At 40.8% G+C, this 21175-nt stretch overlaps 1 protein-coding gene across 1 annotated transcript; it reads left to right on the top strand.

Moving 5' to 3' along the window:
* On the top strand, positions 18584-19975 carry LOC102168617 (28S ribosomal protein S10, mitochondrial). The gene has a single exon (XM_018049338.1). It carries the CDS (start codon positions 18587-18589, stop codon positions 19190-19192), a length of 606 nt encoding a protein of 201 aa, XP_017904827.1. The 5' UTR covers positions 18584-18586; the 3' UTR covers positions 19193-19975.

Here is a 21175-nt window from a genome sequence, read left to right as displayed (position 1 = left end):
TTATCCTGCCTGTTCCTGCCACTGTGCTCAGGGTCCTGAGAGCAGTGTTTTCTCGTTTGGTCTCTCCACAACCTTAGGAGGTGGGGTCTTTTGTGTACCCCATGTTACAGATAAGAATAATGAGGCTTATGAACTATAGAAAACAGTTTAGTGGTTCCTAAAAATGTTAAACATAAAGTCACTGTTTGACCCAGCAATTCCACTCATAGGTGTATACCCAAATGAATTAAAAATGGGTACCCAAACAAATATTTTTGGGGGTACCTACACAAATGTTTATAACGGCATTATTCACAGTAGCTAAAAGGTGGAACAACCCAAGTGGTCATCAATGGATGAATGGATAAACAAAGTGTGATGTAACCATATAACAGAATGTTATTCAACCAGAAAAAGGAACAAAGGACTGATAACAAATGAATACAATAAGAATCAATATTAAGAACACTGAGCCAAGTGAAAGAAACCAGTTACAAAACACCACATGTTGTATTATACCATTTGTATGAATCATCTATTATAAGTAAATCCATAAAGACAGAAAGTACATTTGTGGTTGCCAGGGGCTAAGGGAGAGGGAAACAGGGTGTATCTGCTTCCTGGATACAGAATTTCATTTGTGGATGAAGAAAATGTTTTGGGAGTAGCTAGAGCTGATGGTTGTACACGTGTTGCAAATGTACTAAAATGTCACTGAATTATATACTTTTAAATGGTTAATTTCATGTTATTTGAATTTCACCTCCACTTTAAAAATAGCAGAAGTTTCTAAATGAGACCTGGAGTCTGTGTGGCCACGGAGGCTCTCCCCTCAGCTCTTGCTGAAAGAGGACTTGCTGCACGGGAGGTCGTTGGCTGACAGCCTCCAGCCGCCTCGGCACTTCTGCCCCAACGCCATGCTCTCTGCGGGTTGTCTCCAGTCCATGATGGAGCACAGCAGGGAGTCTGGAGCTGCACCAGGGCTTCCCAGTGCAGGCACTCTCACAGGTGGGCTTTGCTTACAGCTGAGCTGTGAGCTGAGGTTCCCTCCACTCACTTCCACTTCCTCTCCTCTTTAACATATCTGATGTGCACTTTGCTCCTCTACCTCCTCCTGCTCCTCATCACTTACCCATCAAAGACATTTTCCCACAACAAATCTTTGGCCCATCTCAGTGTCTGCTTCTTAGAGAACCCAAACTGACACAGCAAGTAAGCTGTCCATAGTTACACAGATAGCTGGTGGCAAAGCAAGACGCTATATCTAAATACAGGACAAATCTTCATCAACTGAACAAAAATTTAAAAATATAAGATGTATTTGATGATGAGAGCTAACTCAGTAGGGTTTTCATGTATTCCTGGTGGAATGGTTTTGGTTCTCTCATTAAATAGCTGTGAATTGTAACAAACTGCTTGCCTTTCTGTGTCTCTGTTTTTGTTTTGTTTTGTTTTTTTTAATGTAAAAATGAAAAGGTCGCCCACTTACAACTTATAAACCACTTCTCCCTTAGGTGTCCATGGCTGAGCTCATTAATCCATCCTCAGCCTTTTCTCACACTGAGGCTCCAGGCAGCTATTCTAATTGGTTAGAGCTGGGTATAGATGGGGCTTCCCAGGTGGTGCTAGTGGTAAAGAATCCACCTGCCATTGCAGAAGACAAAGAGACACGAATTCAGTCCCTGGGTCGGGAAGATACCCTGGAGGAGGGCATGGCAACCCGCTCCAGTATTCTTGCCTGGAGAATGCCGTGAACAGAGAAGCCTGGTGGGCTACAGTCCATGGGGTCACAAAGAGTAGGCCAAGACTGAGCACATCAGCATATGTACATATATATATATGTATGTATGTAAATGATGAAACACTTGCCTCAGTGTGTAGGTCTACTGCAGCCAGCCCAGCCCATGACTAAATCATCACTTCTTTTTACCTTGGCACTACCCAGAGCAGTGAACTCCTCAAGCAAGACCTCCATTCCTTCCTGTCCAACATCCTCACCACTACAATCAGTTGAAACCAGGACATCCAGATGAACTGATCTTACCCTATTTCCATAAGTATGTCAGTTCACACCAGAGGCCTCATCCCCCAGGTCATCCTTCACCATCTGATAATTATGCATATCTTCTCATCTGACCCCATCTCCCACTCCTCCCCATGAGCCTTCTAGAATTCATGGTCCATTTTCCTTCCACTTCTCTTATTTATTTTAACAGAAATACTGCTGAAAACCCTGGCTGCCCCATAGCATTCTTGAGTACTTTTTCCTTCCTCTCCCATACCCCTTATACCATTGAACCTCAGGGAAGGGTGCTGTCTTTGCACCTCTTAGCCATTTCTAGATCATTGTCTCCTCCTCTCACGGTAATTTCCAGCTTTGAACTTAACTCGGCCAGACAATATCACCATTGCCACTCTCCTTCTTCATCACTAGCCCTTAGTCACTCATCTTTTAACAGTTTTAGTACCGGGCTGATTGTTAGTTTGCAGTATTCCTCCTGTTATGATTTCTGATAACTCCCATATCCACTTAGTCTTTGTTACTCTAGCCTCTTGGTTAAGATGTTTCTTGACCTCCCTTCTTCATGCTGTTGTCTACTCAACTTCAGCCACCCAGTCCTTGGGCTATTTCCTGAACTTTGTCATCACCATCATCTCTATTTCAAGTATGCTCTTTTCATAACACACATCCTCTCTGTGCAGCTTACTCACTCTTTTTGCACAACTTAAATAATGAAGAAACCCCACAGGAATCAGTAGACCATCCACCCCAGCACCACTCTACCTTTGTCCTCATTTCCCCACTGTCCCCAACGTAGATTCCACGGTCCTTGGCAAACAGGCTCAAGTCCCTTCACCTCTCTTCCTCCATCATGATTCCCTGGTCAAGCCCCAATCTTGAATAAATGCGATTCCCCACTTTCTTTATGCCTACACCAGGGTAACTGAACTTAGCCAGAGAAAAAAAAACGTATACAAATTCTCACTCATGTCACTTACAACCATTACCATGGCCCTCAAGAGGGTCCTGAAAGCTACCTGAGAGTTCCCAATTCAATCTTCTCTCCCATGATTCTAGGTGACAATTTTATATCTTCCCTTTAAAATTTCAGCACCTCCTGCCTCTACCCTACTCCCCACCATGACGTCACTTCCAAGTGCACTGAGAAAATGGAAGCATCAGAAGAGAACTTCCTCTGCCCCGCTATTACATTCACCCCCTCCTCTCTTACTTCCATGTTGTCCCACCCCACACCAGATTTTTACAGAATGATTATTTATGTCACCATTTCTTTATTGCTTTGCCATCCATTTCCCCTTGTAAAATCATATTCCCAAGATAGCAGAGATTTGTCTTTGCTCATTGCTATATCCTGAGCACCAGAGCAATGCCTGGCATATAGTAGTGGTCAATAAATATTTGCTAATTGTGTAGCCATTATGTTAAACAGGCACAATTCATGTGTTCAGTCACCAGCAACCTGGCTGTGTCTCCCATTGTCCTTTTAAGCCCACTCTCACGGTTTCTAGTCCTGCCAGGAAACTCTGCAGGGTTCATGATGTTGCTTTGGCCACCTTTCAGCTTACAACCAGTTTTTTATTTCATTAAGTAACCAAACACCGCCTCTGTTCAGTAATTAAAATGTGTAGTTCCATGTAACAATATATCTTTAATTAAAACGAAAGTTTCTCCCTCCTTCTGGCTCAGTCTTATCCTTTTCCTCATCATCTTTTCTCTTCTTTTCCCTTTTCCCTAATTTGCTATACAGGCTTTCTGATGGCTCCCCACCCAAACCCAACACTGAGGGAAGTAAGAGAAGAAAGTAAAGGGAGGACATCTCTTTTTAGCTGACATTGTCATGTTGACTTGTCATTGACTCTTTCTGTAGTTGTCAGATGTTGACAACTGACTCTCTTGTGAAGCGTTAGTATCCTTCCATCACTGAGACTCTCACTTGTCTCACCTGCAGTTCCATAGAACAGGGTAAACATGTTTCTACTGATTCTTACTCCTTTCCCCAGATCCTAGGAATCCAGCAGCATCTCCAATTCCTCTCTGCTTAGATCTGCTCACCTCTTTTGGACAAGATTTAAGACCCCTCCTTGCAGATGTTTATTGTATATAGGCACATGAATTCATATAAAATATTCATTCTTCCTTTACCCTTACAAACTCAAAAGTGCCCACTGCCTAATGCAGCAAACTTGCCTTTATTTTACCAAAATGATCATTCAGCAGGCCATCCCATTCTTGCTGGAACTTAATAGCAAACCTGAATCTCCAAATAACCATGTCATAATAACTAACAATTTGGTACTTAATATATGCCAGCAGCCTTCAAAGTACTTTAAGTATATTAATTTATTTAATCCTCTATAGTCATTAGAGGTAGATATTATAATCATTTCTATTTTACAGATGAGGAACAGAAGTCATCTTCTCTGTGGCAAGTCCTACATGAAAAAGTCTAGCTTTGGAGCATGATTCCTAGTATGTCTAGCCTTACCAAAACAACTGAACTCGTTTACTAATAATTCTAGAGTGGATAATTTCTAATATTCTTCCCCATACCTATAACTTAAATTTTTTAGATGATATCACTCTTCCATCCACCATGGGGAGGAATAGGAATGGGTTAAAGCTGTGGTGACACAGTAGAAGATTGGAGAAGGATTTTCCTGGTCTAAATCCCGAGAGGTCCCCCAGTGTGATTCTTGCTATGACTGTAGCTCAGCAGAAGACCAACATAGCATAGATGGTATTCCTCATGGAACCATGGAGTTATAACTCTTCCCAGGTCCTAGTAACAGATGTTTAATTGACCGTTCACACTTGCACCAAACTGCCTGAAGCAAATGAAAGCATAGTGCCAGAGACACTAGATATGAAGACCTGCTTTTTTTTAAATGTATATACTGACAACCAAACTCCCAACTGTTTATGCATCTCCGCCCCCATAGAGTTCCAGCATCCCTCTATTGAAAAGATATCAGAGAGTGGGAACCAAAATTAACTCTGTAACTAGTTGGAGGTTTTCTGACACAGGAAAAAAGATGCAATAAATGTGAATTTTATGACAATATTTTGGTATTTGCTACTGGGGCATCTCCTACCTGAAAGAGAAGAAACTGAAGAACTTCCTGATGCATTCAAGAAGACACTTAAATTGGCTTCATGAACTGTGATCTTTGACGATCACAGACTTTGGGCATGTTCTGTTAATGTCCAGTTGAAGAGCATCACCAGTTGAAGAGTAGGAATAAGGAAAGCAAAAATAGTGAAAAGTGAAGTCGCTCAGTCGTGTCCAACTCTTTGTGACCCCATGGACACCAGGCTCCTCCGTCCATGGGATTTTCTAAGCAAGAGTACTGGAGGGGGTTGCCGTTTCCTTCTCCAGGGAACTTCCTGACCCAGGGATCGATCCCAGGTCTCCCACATTGTAGACAGACACTTTCCATCTGAGCCACCACTTGATCTTAGCCAAAAGGCCAAGAAGCGATGGTATTAAAAGTTAGAAAGCTCTTATGCCTCATGTCTTAGATTTTGAAGGCTTTTCAGAGCCCCTGGAAAGCAGAGTCCCCGGTCTGCTAGGATGCAGCTGTAACTGGTGAGGTATCTGTGAACTCATAAATAAAAGCCAAAGAGAATCCATAAAGGTAAGTATATAACAGTAAGGTGGATGTAGAAAGAAAAGGATACCCAGTTCTCTTCTCTCTCGTCCCACTACCATCTAGACTTCATTTCACTGCAGTTAGTCCTAAGTCTCTTCTCTCCTTTCAGCCTTCTTATTCTTATCCACACTCAAATTCACAGCCAGAGTCATATTTCTAAAATGCAAATCTGATCATGTCACTTCTCTGCTCAAAATGTTGCTCCCCACTGCCTACAGGCTAGAGTCCAAACTCATTAAAATGGAAGTCAATGCCTTGAAAAGCTGGCGCTGACCCACCTTCTGGCCTCATTTCTCAGTGTAACATTTCCAAACCCATCATGCCCTCTTCTCTGCGAGCCTTTGCACATGCAGCCCTCCTATCCAGAATTCCCTGCAGTTTGGGATAGATTAGTTGCAAGTAACAGAAAACTCAGCTCAAACAGGCTTCAATAATGAAGTGTATGTATCAGCTCAGGATCGGAAAGTCAAGAGGTTGACAGGATTCAAAGTTGGTTGAACCAGTGGGTCACCAGCATTATTAAAGGTTCACCGCTTACCATCCCTTTCCTCTGCCTTTTTACAGTACCTATTTCAGTGCCAGGAAAATTCATCTTGGGGTAACAGGATGAATATCAGCAGCAATCAGGTCTACATGGGATGGAGGATACACATCTTGAGCAAAGGGTGGCTCCCCAGAGAAAAATCTGGATGCTAAAAGGAGAAACAGAGAAATTAAGTGTATCTTTCAAGTCCCAGCTTATCAGCTCTGTGGAAACCCCCTATGCCCCAGGCTAAGCTAATAGTTTCTTCCTTAATGCTCATCTGACACATTATACATAGCTCTTTCCTATTTATTAGTACTCCTACAACTCATAAAAGTTTTCGTGTTGGCCTATTGTATGCTGACTATTTGATATATGTTAACATATTTAACACTAATGGCAAAACTTTGAAATAGATACTGGTATCCATGTTTTATTTATGAGGAAACTGTTCTGAGGTGTTAAATAACTCTCACCAAACCCTCTAACTTCTGAGTTCATATTCTTTACTCTATACTATGTAAATGAAAGCACATTACAAAATATTCACTACATGGCAGTCACCCGAAAGGTATTTTGAATGAATCATAACACTTATCACACTGTCTTATATTTATGGATCTCTCTTCCACACCAACCATAAAACCCCTATAAAAAGGGATTGTATCTTATTCCAGTTGAGAGCTCTAGGGTGTCATGATTAAAACTGTTGGCTTTAAAGACAAACTTCCTGTGTTTGTTAGTATCTGAGTTCCTTCACTTCCTTTGAGACTTTGGGCAATTTTCTTAAACTCCGTATGCCTCATTTGCCTCATCTGTAAAATGGGAATGATAATACCATCTACATCATGGAGTTGTTATAAGAACTGAATAAGCTACAGAAAATCCAATTATGCTTGAAGCGTTGAAAGCCTTCAGTCAGTATTACCTAAAAAGTATTGTTTACCTGCTGCCCCATTAGGATGGCCACTGTTACACAGCTAAACAGTGTGATCAGAGCCATGAGGAAAATCTTTACCCTGCAGCAAACATTTACCCTTTCCTCATATTTTCTTCCTGTCTTGTAACTTTAAGGATACAATGCTATTTTGTTGATCTGCAGAGGAACTGGCCCCGATTAGCACAGAACAATGGCTTTCTGATGTCCTGGACAGCACTTGGGGGAGGGGAACTCATGTTACAGTGAGATGGACATCAAGCATTGTCCAGAAATCAGCAGATTTCAGTTCCTAGAGTTGTTTCTCTTTAACTGTGTGTGAGATTGAGGTGAAATCAATAGAACTAGATGACAGTCTGAATGTGGGGATTGAGAAAGAAGAAATTAAGCATCACTCTCAGCTATTCTGATCTAGTTTTTTATACCAATGAGTGTGTTTCTATTACATATGTTCTTCTATTTGTTTAGAATCCACATGTAAGTTATAATATGCAGTATCTGTCTTTCTCTTTCTTATTTCATTAACCAGAATAACCTCAGGATCTATCCATGTTGATGCAAATGGCAAAATTCCACTCTTTTTATGGCTGAATAATACCATATATATATATATATGAGGTGCAGTTGGTAAAGAACCTGCCTGCCAGTGCAGAAGACATAAGAGATGTGGGTTCAATCTCTGGGTTGAAGATCCTCTGGAGGAGGCAATGCCAACCCACTCAGTACTCTTTCCTAGAGAATCCCATGGACAGAGAAGCCTGGCAGGCTTCAGTCCATAATGTCACAAAGAGTGGGATATGACTGAAGCAACTGAATACTATATATATATATAACATCTTTATCGATATATAACTATATACATAAATATATATATATATATAAAAAACATCTTTATCCAATCATCTGTTGATGGACACTTAGGTTGCTTCCATACTTTGGCAATTGTAAATAATGCTATGAACATTGGGATACATGAATCTCTTCCAATTAGTGTTTCTATTTCACAGAAACCTTATTTAAAATGGAGTCAAGAGGCGCTGTCATGCCCTACCATTCCACCTCGATTGCAGATTCATCAGGAAGAGATACCTTGCACCTGCAACAGAAAGATGGTTATGACTTTACTACTCAGCAGAAGGAAGAATTTCCTGCCTGGCAACAGCCCAGCCAAGGAGAGACTGTCACAACTCTTGATGAAAAGAATAAGTGGCAATAAAACTTGTTATTTGTTTCATTGTTCTAAATTTGTTCACATTTCAAAACCAAGTAAACTATAATAGAGCCAATCCTTGGTATCCACTGAGGATTGGTTCAAAGACTTGCTACGTTATACTTAAATCCAGAGATACTCAAGTCCCACAGTCTGTCCTCCTCTCTCTCCATGTCTGTTGATTCCACATTCAAGGGTTCAACCAACCTGGAAGAGATTGTAAGTATAGAACTCTTTACAATTTACAGTTGGCTAAATCCATGGGTGTATTAATAGAATAGCTGACAGCAAAGGCTAACTTTATAATACAGTTAACCTTTGAAAAACAAGGGTTTGAACAGTGTGAGTTCACTTACAAGTGAATTTTTTTCAAAACATATACTACTATATCTATAGTTGGCTGAATCTCTGGATGTGAAGTCCTGGATAGGAAAGGCAGACTACGTGTTTTGACCCTCCAAGGATTTTGGTAACCATAGTGGGTTACTGATGGAGAAGGCAATGGCAACCCACTCCAGTACTCTTGCCTGGAAAATCCCATGGACGGAGGAGCCTGGTGGGCTGCAGTCCATGGGGTCGCTAAGAGTCGGGCACGACTGAGCAACTTCACTTTCACTTTTCACTTTCATGCATTGGAGAAGGAAATGGCAACCCTCTCCAGTATTCTTGCCTGGAGAATCCCAGGGATGGCGGAGCCTGGTGGGCTGCTGTCTATGGGGTCGCACAGAGTCGGACACGACTGAAGTGACTTAGCAGCAGCAGCAGCAGCAGCAGTGGATTACTGAACCAATACAGAGGGATGACTGTATAATATATTGTAAAGATACATATATATGTGGCAGGACTATAGAGGAAAAACAGAGGATTGTTAACAAAATGCAGGATAGAAATTTTCTTGGTAGGCAGGGGCACATGCTTTAAAGATGTTGGTGATTTTTAAACCTTAAACTGGTCAGTGGATAGAAGGATGTCATTTCATTATTCTCTTTTAAACCACACATTTAGGTCCTCTAAACTCTTCTGTTACATAAAATAGAATGTGTGTAAGCCACATTTCACAATAAAAACAAAGATTTAAAAGAGTCTATTCTCTTGGTCCAGGATTCCCTGGTGGCTCAGTTGGTAGGGATTCTGCCTCCAATGCAGGAGACCAGGGTTTGACCCCTGGGTGGGGAAGATCCCTCAGAGAAGGGAATGGCTACCCACTCCAGTATTCTTGCTGGAGAGTTCCATGGCCAGAGGAGCCTGGTGGGCTACAGTCCACGGAGGGTCGCAAAGCGTTGGACGTGACTGAGTAACGAACACACATTGTCTTGGTCCAGGTGCCGGTGGCTTGGTCCAAGTGAGTAGGGACTAAGATACTGGGCCAGATTGGTAAATATATCTTAGAGGCAAAAGGGGCAGGACCCTGCGACTGATTGCATGTGAGTGTTGGGGGTGGGAGTGTCAGGGATGACTCCTAAGGATTTGGCATAAAGACTGAGGGGACACAACACTAGGCATTATTTCTTAAAATGAAAGGACTTAAGTCAAGTGGGGCAGAATTTGGTCCTGAGTAAGTCTGTAGTGCCTGTGAGATACCTGATAGGAGATGGCTTTAGGCATCTGAGTGTGTAGGTCTTGTTCAGAAGAGAGACGGGGACTGGAGAACTCAATCGGGGGTCATTAACATGAAGATGACAGTGAAGATGGTGCTTGGTGGAAGGTAGCACTTAATTAATATTATTACATCATCAAGGTCACAGAAAATGTTGACCCAGTGAGTGGGAAGGAAGACTTGATGGTGGTGGTGGTTTAGTCGCTTAGTTGTGTCCAGCTGTTTGTGACCCCATGGATTGTAGCCCATCAGGCTCCTCTGTCCATGAGATTTCCCATGCAAGCATACTGGAGCACATTACCATTTCCTTCTTCAAGACTGTCCCAACAGAGGGATCAAATCTGTGTCTCTTGCATTGACAGGCAAATTATTTACCACTGAGCTACCTGGGAAGTCCACAAGACTTGCCACCTGGGAAGTCCAGAAGACTTGCTATACAATTCTGCCCTTTTCATTCTTGCTGGGGAAGAAATATCCACTCTTTTACCAAAACTATATCTTTTATTCCCAGCCTAAGGAAAGTGGAAAGCAGGGCAGAGAAACCAAGGAAGAAGGAAGGAGGGAGGGAACACTGGCTCACCAGATTATATTGCATTTTAAAACAACATATTTCTTGCCTATTAGCATCACATCCTGCTCTCTGTCTGAGTAGGCTGCCCAAGTCCCTAAATGTATCTGAATCATGCATAAGCTTCATTTTCCCTTCCTCTTTTCTTCACTTTTCATTGAGCTCATCCACCCACATCATTGTCTCTCCATGAAAGTCACCATACTCATCTACAAATAAACATTAAGCTCTCAGTTTTGTCTGTCACTGGGAAACATTTTTAGAAATTTGGTATGAAGATTGTTGAAGAAAAACAAATTGTGCTCTCTCCTACTGCCAGAATGATTGTTGCCATACCAAATTTAATGAAAGATTGCCATCAGGTGTCTAAATGCTTTAGTGACCCAAAGGTCAGAGTATGCCTTTATCTGCTGTTGCAAAACCTAATGCAAATTACAGATTCCTAGAGCCAAGGGAGGGAGAGTAAACAACAGATATCATCATGAAACTCCTTCTTCTCCTTTGTCTTGTCCATATTTTCATGCAAATTTTCAAAATACTAATAATGCAATACTTTTTCTGTGAAAAATGTGAAATTAAAAGCTCACCTTTTTTCAAAGCTCACAGCAATGTAGTTCTGAAATTTAAATATTTTCTAAAATTATCATTATTAGGAATAATCTCTTCAATTATAAATATGTTAACCAAAAACATCATTCCTTTCAAGTAAAAGAAAAATACTATAGAATATTGAAGTGATTTTAACTCTCAGGAAACGGCAATGCTCTACTTCAGTTTCAAACATAATTCCTTCATTTATGCATTATTCACTTTCCCTTATTTAATGAACAACTACTCAGTGCTAGAGACTGTTACAGACTCCAGGGAGAAGCAATAGAACGAAATAGACAGGATCTCTATACTCTTTTTAAAGAGTTTGTATTATAATTGCGGGGCAGGGAGCTGAAATGGGAAAGACTGACAATAAGTATAAACAAAGAATCCATTCAATTACAGAGCATGATAAGTGCTTTGAAACAAAAATAAACAAAGTGGGGACTCAAAGGACATAGGGATAGAGTGTTCAGGAAAAGGGGCAACCCCTCTAAATGAAGTGGTATAGACATCCCAGAAGGATGAGAATGAGCCAGTCAGGTGATAATGGGGGTGAGGGATTACTCTTCCAGGCAGTGAGATTTGGAACTGTAAAGACTCTGGCTGGGAAAACACTTGGCATGTTCACAGATCACCAAGTAAGTCAGCGGTTGGGTTATTTAAAAGAAAGAAATGAATGCAAGAGGGCATTTCTAAAGCTTTATGGGTAGTGAGAAGGCTGTATTCAAACCAATCCAGTACCTTTGGACACAAGATTCTTACTACTGACCTAAAACAATAAAACAGCTCGTTATTTTCACCAGCAAAATGAGTTTACTCAGCAACAGCAAAGAACTACAACTCAGGATATGCAATTTATGGTGAACCACAGGCAAGTCTGGAGAACAAAGGAAAGGACCATTCTCTACAGAGGAGAAAAGGGAGCTGAGAAGGGGTGTTATAAGGAGTCCATTGGAGGAAATTGGGAGTTCGCAGTGACTTTTCAACTAAGTTGTGACAGACTCTCATTGGCCGGGGGTGTTGCCAGGCAAGGAAAATTCTTTCTTCCTCCTGCTGAGTAGTAAGAGTAACCTTCTTTCTGTTGGAGATGCAAAATGTGTCTCTTCCTGTTGGGTCTGCTAGTGAGATGGAGCTATAGGGAATGATTGCTCCCCCTCCTGGCTTCCTACCTCCATTTTAAATAAGGTTTCTATGAAACAAAAAACACTAACTGGAAAAGATACATGTATCTCAATTTTCATAGCAGCATTATTTATAATAGCCAACATATGGACCTAATCAACAGATCAACATCAACAGATAAAGAAGATGTGCCATGTATAAATGCAATAAATGGCAATCCACTCCAGTATTCTTGCTTGGAGAATCCCATGGATGGAGAAGCCTAGTAGGTTACAGTCCACGGGGTGGCAGAGTCGGACACGACTGAGCGACTTCATCTTACCTTACCTTATTACTCAGCCATAAAACGGGATGAAATTTTACTATTTGCAACAATGTGGATCAAGAGTATTTTTCTTATGGCAGTAAGTCAGACAGATAAATACAAATACTGTATGTTATCACTTGTATGTGGAATCTAAAAAGTAAAAGAATGAACATAACAAAATCAAAATGACTCACAGAGAACCAACTAGTAGTTACCAGTGAGGAGAGAGAAAGGGGAGGTAGAGGATTAAGAGGTACAAAATACTATGGATAAAATAAATGAGCTACAGGGATATATTGTATAACCCAGGGAATATAGCCAATATTTTATAATAAATAACTTTAAATGGAGTATAATCTATAAAAGTATTGAATCACTATGCTATATACCTAAAACCAATACAATATTATAAATCCTTTGTACTTCAATTTAAAAAATTGTATCCACAAAAATAAATATGTAAATAAGATTTTTGTGTCTTAATTTTCACATTACCCACTTGTGAGCAATCTGAGGAGAAAGCTACGACAAATCTGGTGGCTGATTTGATTTCTCCTTTTTTGTTGCCTCTGTCCTATGGCTGATTGAGTTTACCTATGCAATGTTTTTCAAATCCCACCCAAAGCTCCTGGCCTAATTTAGGCCTTCACCATTTTTCACCTGGCCTGTTGAAGAGACTCTGAGCTCTGGAGTCCTGCTGTTTCTTTAGTCCTTCAGACTCAAGTTTTTCCAGTCTGCTGCAAAGTTAGCTCGTTAAGGTACCTCTGACCAGGCCACTCGAACTTAGACAAGCTCAGAAGCTCCCAGATGCTCAGACTGCTGGACCTACAATGAAAGGACTCTCACAATCTAGCCCCAGTTTGCATTTCCTGCTTCGCCTCCTGTATTAGTCTCCTAGGACAGCACTAACAAGGTACCACCGACAGGCTGACTTTAACAACAAATTTTATTGTACCACAAGTCTGTGGAAGAGTTGGTTCCTTTTGAGGGCTGTGGGAGAAGGATCTGTTCCAACCTCTTTCCTTGACATATAGCTGGCTGTCTTCTCCCCGAGTTTCCTTACATCACTTTGGCTCTCTGTGTGTCTGTGTCCAAATCTCTTCTTAGAAGGACACCAGTCATACGGGACTAGGGCCCAGCCTAATGAGCTAGTTTTAACTTGGTTACTTCTGTAAGGACTCTCACTCTAAGTCACTTTCTAAACTACTGAGGGTTACAACTTCTACATATGTATCTGGGGGAAAACACAGTTCAACCCGTAACACCTCCCATCTCCCAACCAATATTTTTTCATCCTGCGCTCTGCTCCCATTTAACATTCAGGTCCCCAAATCATCCTATATTCTTTGATACTACCAGGGGTCTCTTGACTCTTTTCTTTCTGCATATGGAACACCCTTCATATCTTATTCCATATGGTGAAAACTTACTCACCAAAATAAGCCAGTCTCAAAAGTTATGGCCTCTATCCTTATCTTCCCCACACTGCACACATTTCTACAGTTGGAAGAAATGGCCTCTCCCGCTTGTGTTTTTGTACCGATTGGTTCATAGCCAGACATGACTTGTGATGCATTGTATTAATTAGTTTGGGGTGCATCCATCTCCCCAGATAGAGTGTGGTGAGCTGCTCCATGCCTTCTGTGTAATAAATCATCAATAAATGCTTAACAGACCACACTGCATGGCATTGCTTTTACTCTTACTCCCTTGGTTTTCTCTTTAGAAACACTTTTGTTGGAGACTTTGACAGTGACAAACGGCATTATCAAAATAATGATGGAGACAGTGTGATGGATCATGTGTCAGACTCTACAGTTTCTTTTATATATGAGGTATTGACCAGCTGTGTGATTGAGGAAAATAAAAGTATTATCTATTGGATGAGTGGTTGGACTTGACAACCTTTAAGCTCTCTTCTCCACCCCCAACATGTTATAATAGAATTTTCAGTTGGATTTGAATACCTGTTTAATTACTAACCCATCCCAGACCTCCCATAAACAATACTTTATTACCTAGCTTTTAAAGATGCAATGAATAATAATCCAAAGCATTAACCAATGAATAAAGGTACCCTGTGGTCAAATGAGTTTGACTAAAGCTAAATTACAAATCTCCCTCTTGAAGATGACAATGATGTCAATATATTAAAGATTGAAAAATCCAGCAGCAAAGAAGACTTTTTAAATGTGTTCCAATATTTTTCTCATGTATTTGATTATATAAAATTATATATATACAAATAAATAATGAATAAATATATAGTGTTTCAGTTCAGTTCAGTTCAGTCACTCAGTCGTGTCCAACTCTTTGGACCCCATGAACAGCAGCATGCCAGGCCTCCCTGTCCATCACCGACTCCCAGAGTCCACCCAAACCCATGTTCATCAAGTCGGTGATGCCATCCAACCATCTTATCCTCTGTCATCCCCTTCTCCTCCTGCCCTCAATCTTTCCCAGCATCAGGGTCTTTTAGAATGAGTCAGCTCTTTGCATCAGGTGGCCAAAGTATTGGAATTTCAGCTTCAACATCAGTCCCACCAATGAACACCCAGGATTGATCTCCTTTAGGATGGACTGGTTGGATCTCCTTGCAGTCCAATGGATCTCAAGAGTCTTCTCCAACACCACAGTTCAAAAGCATCAATTCTTCGGCACTCAGCTTTCTTTATAGTCCAACTCTCACATCCATACATGACTGCTGGAAAAACCATGGCCTTGACTAGACGGAACTTTGTTGACAAAGTAATGTCTCTGCTTTTTAATATGCTGTATAGGTTGGTCATAACTTTTCTTCCAAGGAGTAAGCGTCTTTTAATTTCATGGCTGCAATCACTATCTGCAGTGATTTTGGAGCCCCCAAAAATAAAGTCTGACACTGTTTCCACTGTTTCCCCATCTATTTCCCATGAAGTGATGGGACCGGATGCCATGATCTTTGTTTTCTGAATGTTGAGCTTTAGGCCAACTTTTTCACTCTCCTCTTTCACTTTCATCAGAAGCTCTTTAGTTCCTCTTCACTTTCTGCCATAAGGGTGGTGTCATCTGCATATCTGAGGTTATTGATATTTCTCCCAGCAATCTTGGTTCCAGCTTGTGCTTCCTCCAGCCCAGAGTTTCTCATGATATACTCTGCATAGAAGTTAAATAAGCAGGGTGACAATATACAGCCTTGACATACTCCTTTTCCTGTTTGGAACCAGTCTGTTGTTTCATGTCCAGTTCTAACTGTTGCTTCCTGACCTGCATACAGGTTTCTCAAGAGGCAGGTTAGGTGGTCTGGTATTCCCATCTGTTTCAGAATTTTCCACAGTATAAAGTGTTTATTTGCATGTAAATATGTAGGTGTATTTACATATAGTATAAAGTACATGTTTTGTATGTAAATATAGGCATAAATGCAGATAGATATATAGATAGAAATATTGTAAATAGGCATTTCATCACAAGAAACTAGTGTCTGTGAAGCCAACTTTAGGAAAAGTGGACCCAACAACAGTTATTGACTTTAATAATAAGAAAAAAGGCTGTTTTATTACAAGTAGTCATTTATATTTCTTTTTTAATACTATATGCTTGTCTTTTTCCCCCAGTATACACATACATGGATTCAAGGGAGTAATATAAAACTCATTTCTCCACCTAATTCCTCCTTAAAGATATAACAGCAGGAGTCCTGAACTTCTGAAGACAAGGTAAAATTGGTGATTATAATTTCAAGGTAAAATTGTTAGCACGTTAGGTAACAGATTCTCGTAATATTTGCTCAGCAGACATTGTGATTTTGGAAGAGCTTTACATTAGATCTCTGACTCATGAGAATTTTGCAAATGATGATTGTGATAATCAATTTTGACTGTCAATTTGACTGGCTCTAGCCCCAGGTTATTCAATCAAACACTAATCTAGGTGTTGCTCTGAAAGTATTTTGTAGATAAGATAGACATCCATAATCAGTTGACTTTAAGTAAGAGACTTTGTCTTAGATAATCTGGGTGGACCTGATTTAATCCACTGAAAGATTTTAATTGCAGCTGAGGCCTCCCTGATAAAGTGCAGGTTGTACCTGTGTCATCAGCTTCCACTTGAGCCCATGGGTTCCAGCAGGGCCTTCCTGATGGCCCATCTTATGGACTTGAGACTGGCCTAGACCATCCCCACAATTGCATAAGCCAGTTCTTTGCAATAAATCTTTTAGTATGTATCTCCTACCAGTTCTGCTTCTCTGAATAAGCACTGATTGATCCCAAGGTAATGCGTCTTCTATGACGGCCACCCTACACTTTATTTTGCCTTTTTTGATCAGGAGACTTTGAAGGGCAGGGAGCAAGTCTCATTCATCTTGATGGCCCAGTACTCATGGGACTTGGCAGACTAGAGCTCAGTAAATATACACTGAATGAAGTAATTAATCAACATAGGCCAAACCCATGGCAAAGACATTTAAATAGGCTTTTCTGTGCCTCTGTATGGTTTTATAATAACCCACTGAGGTCATATTTTTGTGGTTTTGCTGATAAAGGAAAATAATTCTATTTTTCTCTATCTTTCTGTGGAATGAAAGAAAAATATAAAAGCACTATAAACACAAGCCTCAGCTAATTATTAGGGAAATTACATGGAGCAAGCACAACAAATAAAATAGTTTCAAGGGTAATAACACTGTGACATTTTATATAACTATATACTTTTGTAGCAGAAAGCTTTCTTTCCAACTGTATGATAAAAATTCATAATTTTGTAAATAAGACTAATTTCTTATCACACTCTAAAATGCAGGTGTATCGTCAGGGGAAAACCTAGAGTTTCAAAGGGACTGTGTTGGTAAGAAAGAAAAAAAAAATAGTATAATTTCCATCGAATGTGTATGTCATAGATGCTGCCCTGGATTGGCTTGCATTCACAACAAAAATATCCTCCTTCAACAAGAGGTCAAGTGATTGTGATAAAGTGAAATAGGCTTATGAATGTGCAGAAGATGTGTGTGTGAGGGTGTGGAAGATAAATAAATGTTGTTCAAGAAAAGAGAAATGAGGAAAATAATTCACAGTAGAGTTCTACTATATGACAACCTTGGTGATATTGAGAGAGAATGAAATAAGTTATGCATTTTATCCATGTAATCTTTACAGTCCCATGAGATAGGTTTTGCTTGTGGTATTTCCCAGATGAGGCTTAGATAGGTTGAATTATTGGGACGATAATCACAGAGTCAGACACGACTTAGCTACTGAACAACAACCACCAGTTAGTTAAAAAGACAAGATGTGAATTCAGGGCTGACTCTGAGGTTGATGCTCTTTTCACTGTGTAAATGTTTTCCTTGCATTTCATTGCACTTTATACTTGATAAACTCCTTAATATATGCTTGGGTTGCAGACTCACGCATGCCCAGCCGCTTCAGTCATGTCTGACTCTTTGCGACCCCATGGACCATAGCCTGCCAGGCTCCTCTGTTCATGGGATTCTCCAGACAAAAATACTGGAGTGGGTTGCCAGGCCCTCCTCTAGGGGGTCTTCCCGACCCAAGGATAGAACTTGTGTCTTCTGGGTCTCCAGCATTGCAGGTGGAATCTTTCTTTTTACTGTTTAGCCACTGGGGAATGTGGATTAGGTGTTACAAAAAACCACACACTATTTCCCATGCTCATCTCTTAAGAAAATAGAAAAATAAGTTAGATGGAGAACAGGTATCCCTTTTATTATAAGTAAAAATGGAAGAGAGAAACCAGCTGAAATGGGCATCCACATTAGGGTTTCCCAATTCTGACCCCCAAATCTGGATATGGGAAGACCACATAAGGGATAATGTATAGACAAGCAGATCAGACACTGTTACGCAGAACTTTCACATGCCTTTTGCTTTATTAGTAGATAGAGTCAGAACTCCAGCCCATCCTTCAGAAACCAGGCTTAGCCTCTGATTCACATGTGCTAGCCAAATGGAAGAGCAAAGCAGAAACAGTCATCCTGTTGGCAGGCAGAGCCAAAGGGAGAAACCGGAAATGGATTCAACTCTGAATATCCACCCTCTTTCCAATCCCAGCAGTCAAAGTCACACTTCTGGGCAAGATGGCGGCGCGAGCGGTGTTTGGGGCCCTGGGCCGGCGTCTCTGGCAGGGTTCAAGGAATTTTTCTGTAAGCAGTTCTAGGAGCAGTATAGCCAAAAACGATGGCTTTCTTCTCAGCACCAGTATGAAGTGGGTACAGTTTTCAAACCTACACGTTGATGTCCCCAAGGATTTGACCAAGCCTACGATAACCATTTCTGATGAACCGGACACATTATATAAGCGCCTGTCAGTTTTAGTAAAAGGCCATGATAAGGCTGTATTGGACAGTTATGAATATTTTGCAGTGCTTGCTGCTAAAGAACTTGGTATCTCTATTAAAGTACATGAACCTCCAAGGAAAATAGAACGATTTACTCTTCTCAAATCAGTGCATATTTTCAAGAAGCACAGGGTTCAGTATGAAATGAGAACACTTTACAGATGTTTAGAGTTAGAGCATCTCACTGGAAGTACAGCAGATGTCTACTTGGAATATATTCAGCGAAACTTACCTGAAGGAGTTGCCATGGAAGTTACAAAGACAAGATTAGAACAGTTACCAGAACACATCAAGAAGCCAATTTGGGAAACAACACCAGAGGAAAAAGGAGACAGCAAGTCATAAAGTCCCACAGTGACCACTTGTGCCAGGATGTGGAGTGAACATGTCAAGTGGAGGGACCCTCCAGTGAGAACTATTTCAGGTCTACCCAACTGCGCTCCTGAGGCCACATGGCCTGATCAGTGTAACGCAGGGGTCAGAACTTTATGATACGCTGGGCTGTTGTGCAAGAACCACTTTATCTGTTCTTTTGTAAGCCTCATGTATTTCAGTTCTGATTTTAACAAATACGAGCAAACCATTTGGACCACTCTGTGCCAAAACAGGGAAATTGACATTTTGTTATTCTACTGTTGTTATTAGTTTGTACTGATTGTGATTTCTGTCTTTTCATTCATCTAAAAATGAGTGTTCCACATACTCCTCACACACATTTTTTTTCTTTTGAGGGACCTAAAAGGAACCTTTGGTTAATTAAACATTGAGCAGTTTGAGTTTTTGATACTTACCTAGTGTAGGCTGGCATATGATAGTTTGGGATGGTGACCTCCAAGTTTTGCCTCATGTGAGCATTACATTATTAAAAATGGATGTACTTTGCATCAGATCAAGCATGTTTGTGGCTTGCGCTGAACCCCTCTGGGGCTGCCTGGAAGGGTCACTGTAATGGAATTTGAGCTCTCGAGAAATCACTGATTATTGGTTCATTCATCCTGTAATTTGTTTATTCAGTAAGCTTTTCTTTTGTTAGGTTTGCACCCAGTACTATAGTAGATACCAAAAATTGAATAGCAATAATGGCTTTCAAACATTGTGCAAGGCACAAATAAATACTTTTCCTTATTAAAAAAAAAAAAAGTCACACTTCTCCACAGGAGAGGCATGAGTGAGTCTTAAAGATCAGAAGCATACCTTCTGAAATGTCCCCTCGGGTAAGAGTGGTGGAGCCCCACTCCACCAGCACTTCTCACCTTGCTAGTTCCAGAAATGTAAGCAGTGAGAGTTGAGGCCCTTTCTAATATCTTTCAAAAATGTCAATCAGAATGTAGCCACCTTACTGGATGCAGATAAGGGAGCAGTGGAGGAGTAGCATTTCATTTGGGACAATCTTACCCCCACTTTTATGAGGTGGTTCCCCTTACCACTTCCTCTTTGGAAGAGCAGGAGGACAGCTAAGCTTTTCCTTAGAGAAGGCTTTGAAATTACATATTTTTTTAAAAAATTGATTAATTAAGCACCAAAGTCAAGTGCCACCCATGGTTGCAAATTCATTTCTTAGTCTATTTATCATCCAAAATTTTGCCCAGTAAATTATTCTACATGGCTTCCCAGAACTATACAATGTATATTAGCTTCCTAAGGCTGCCAAAACAAGTAACCACAGACAGACTGGGTGATTTTTAAAAAATAATTTTTTTTTTCTCAAAGTTTTAATGATGGGAGTCTGAAGACAATCAGAGCCTTGCTCCATCTGAAACCTATGCAGGGAATCCTTCTTTGCTTCTTTTAGCTTCTGGTGTTTGCTGACAATCCTTTGAGTTCCTTGGCTTACAGATGCTCAACCCCAATCACTCTCTCCATCACTACATACCTGTCTTCTCAACTTGTAGGTTTGTATCTTTGCATGGTGATCTCTCTCCTTTAGTCTTTTCTTCTTGTTATAAGGATATGAGCTCAGTTCAGTTGCTCAGTCATGTCCGACTGTTTGCAACCCCATGAATCGCAGCACGCCAGGACTCCATCACAAGCTCCCGGAGTTCACTCAGACTCACGTCCATTGAGTCAGTGATGCCATCCAGCCATCTCATCCTCTGTCATCCCCTTCTCCTCCTGCCCCCAATCCCTCCCAGCATCAGAGTCTTTTCCAATGAGTCAACTCTTCGCATGAGGTGGACAAAGTACTGGAGTTTCAGCTTCAGCATCATTCCTTCCAAAGAAATCCCAGGGCTGATCTCCTTCAGAATGGACTGGTTGGATCTCCTTGCAGTCCAAGGGACTCTCAAAGAGTCTTCCCCAACACCCCAGTTCAAAAGCATCAATTCTTCA

The sequence above is a fragment of the Capra hircus genome, chromosome 6, assembly GCF_001704415.2.
Source record: "Capra hircus breed San Clemente chromosome 6, ASM170441v1, whole genome shotgun sequence".
NCBI classification, from domain to species: Eukaryota; Metazoa; Chordata; class Mammalia; order Artiodactyla; family Bovidae; genus Capra; species Capra hircus.
The sequence above is the reverse complement of the archived record's forward strand: the minus strand, read 5'-3'. Positions and strand labels throughout refer to the sequence as shown.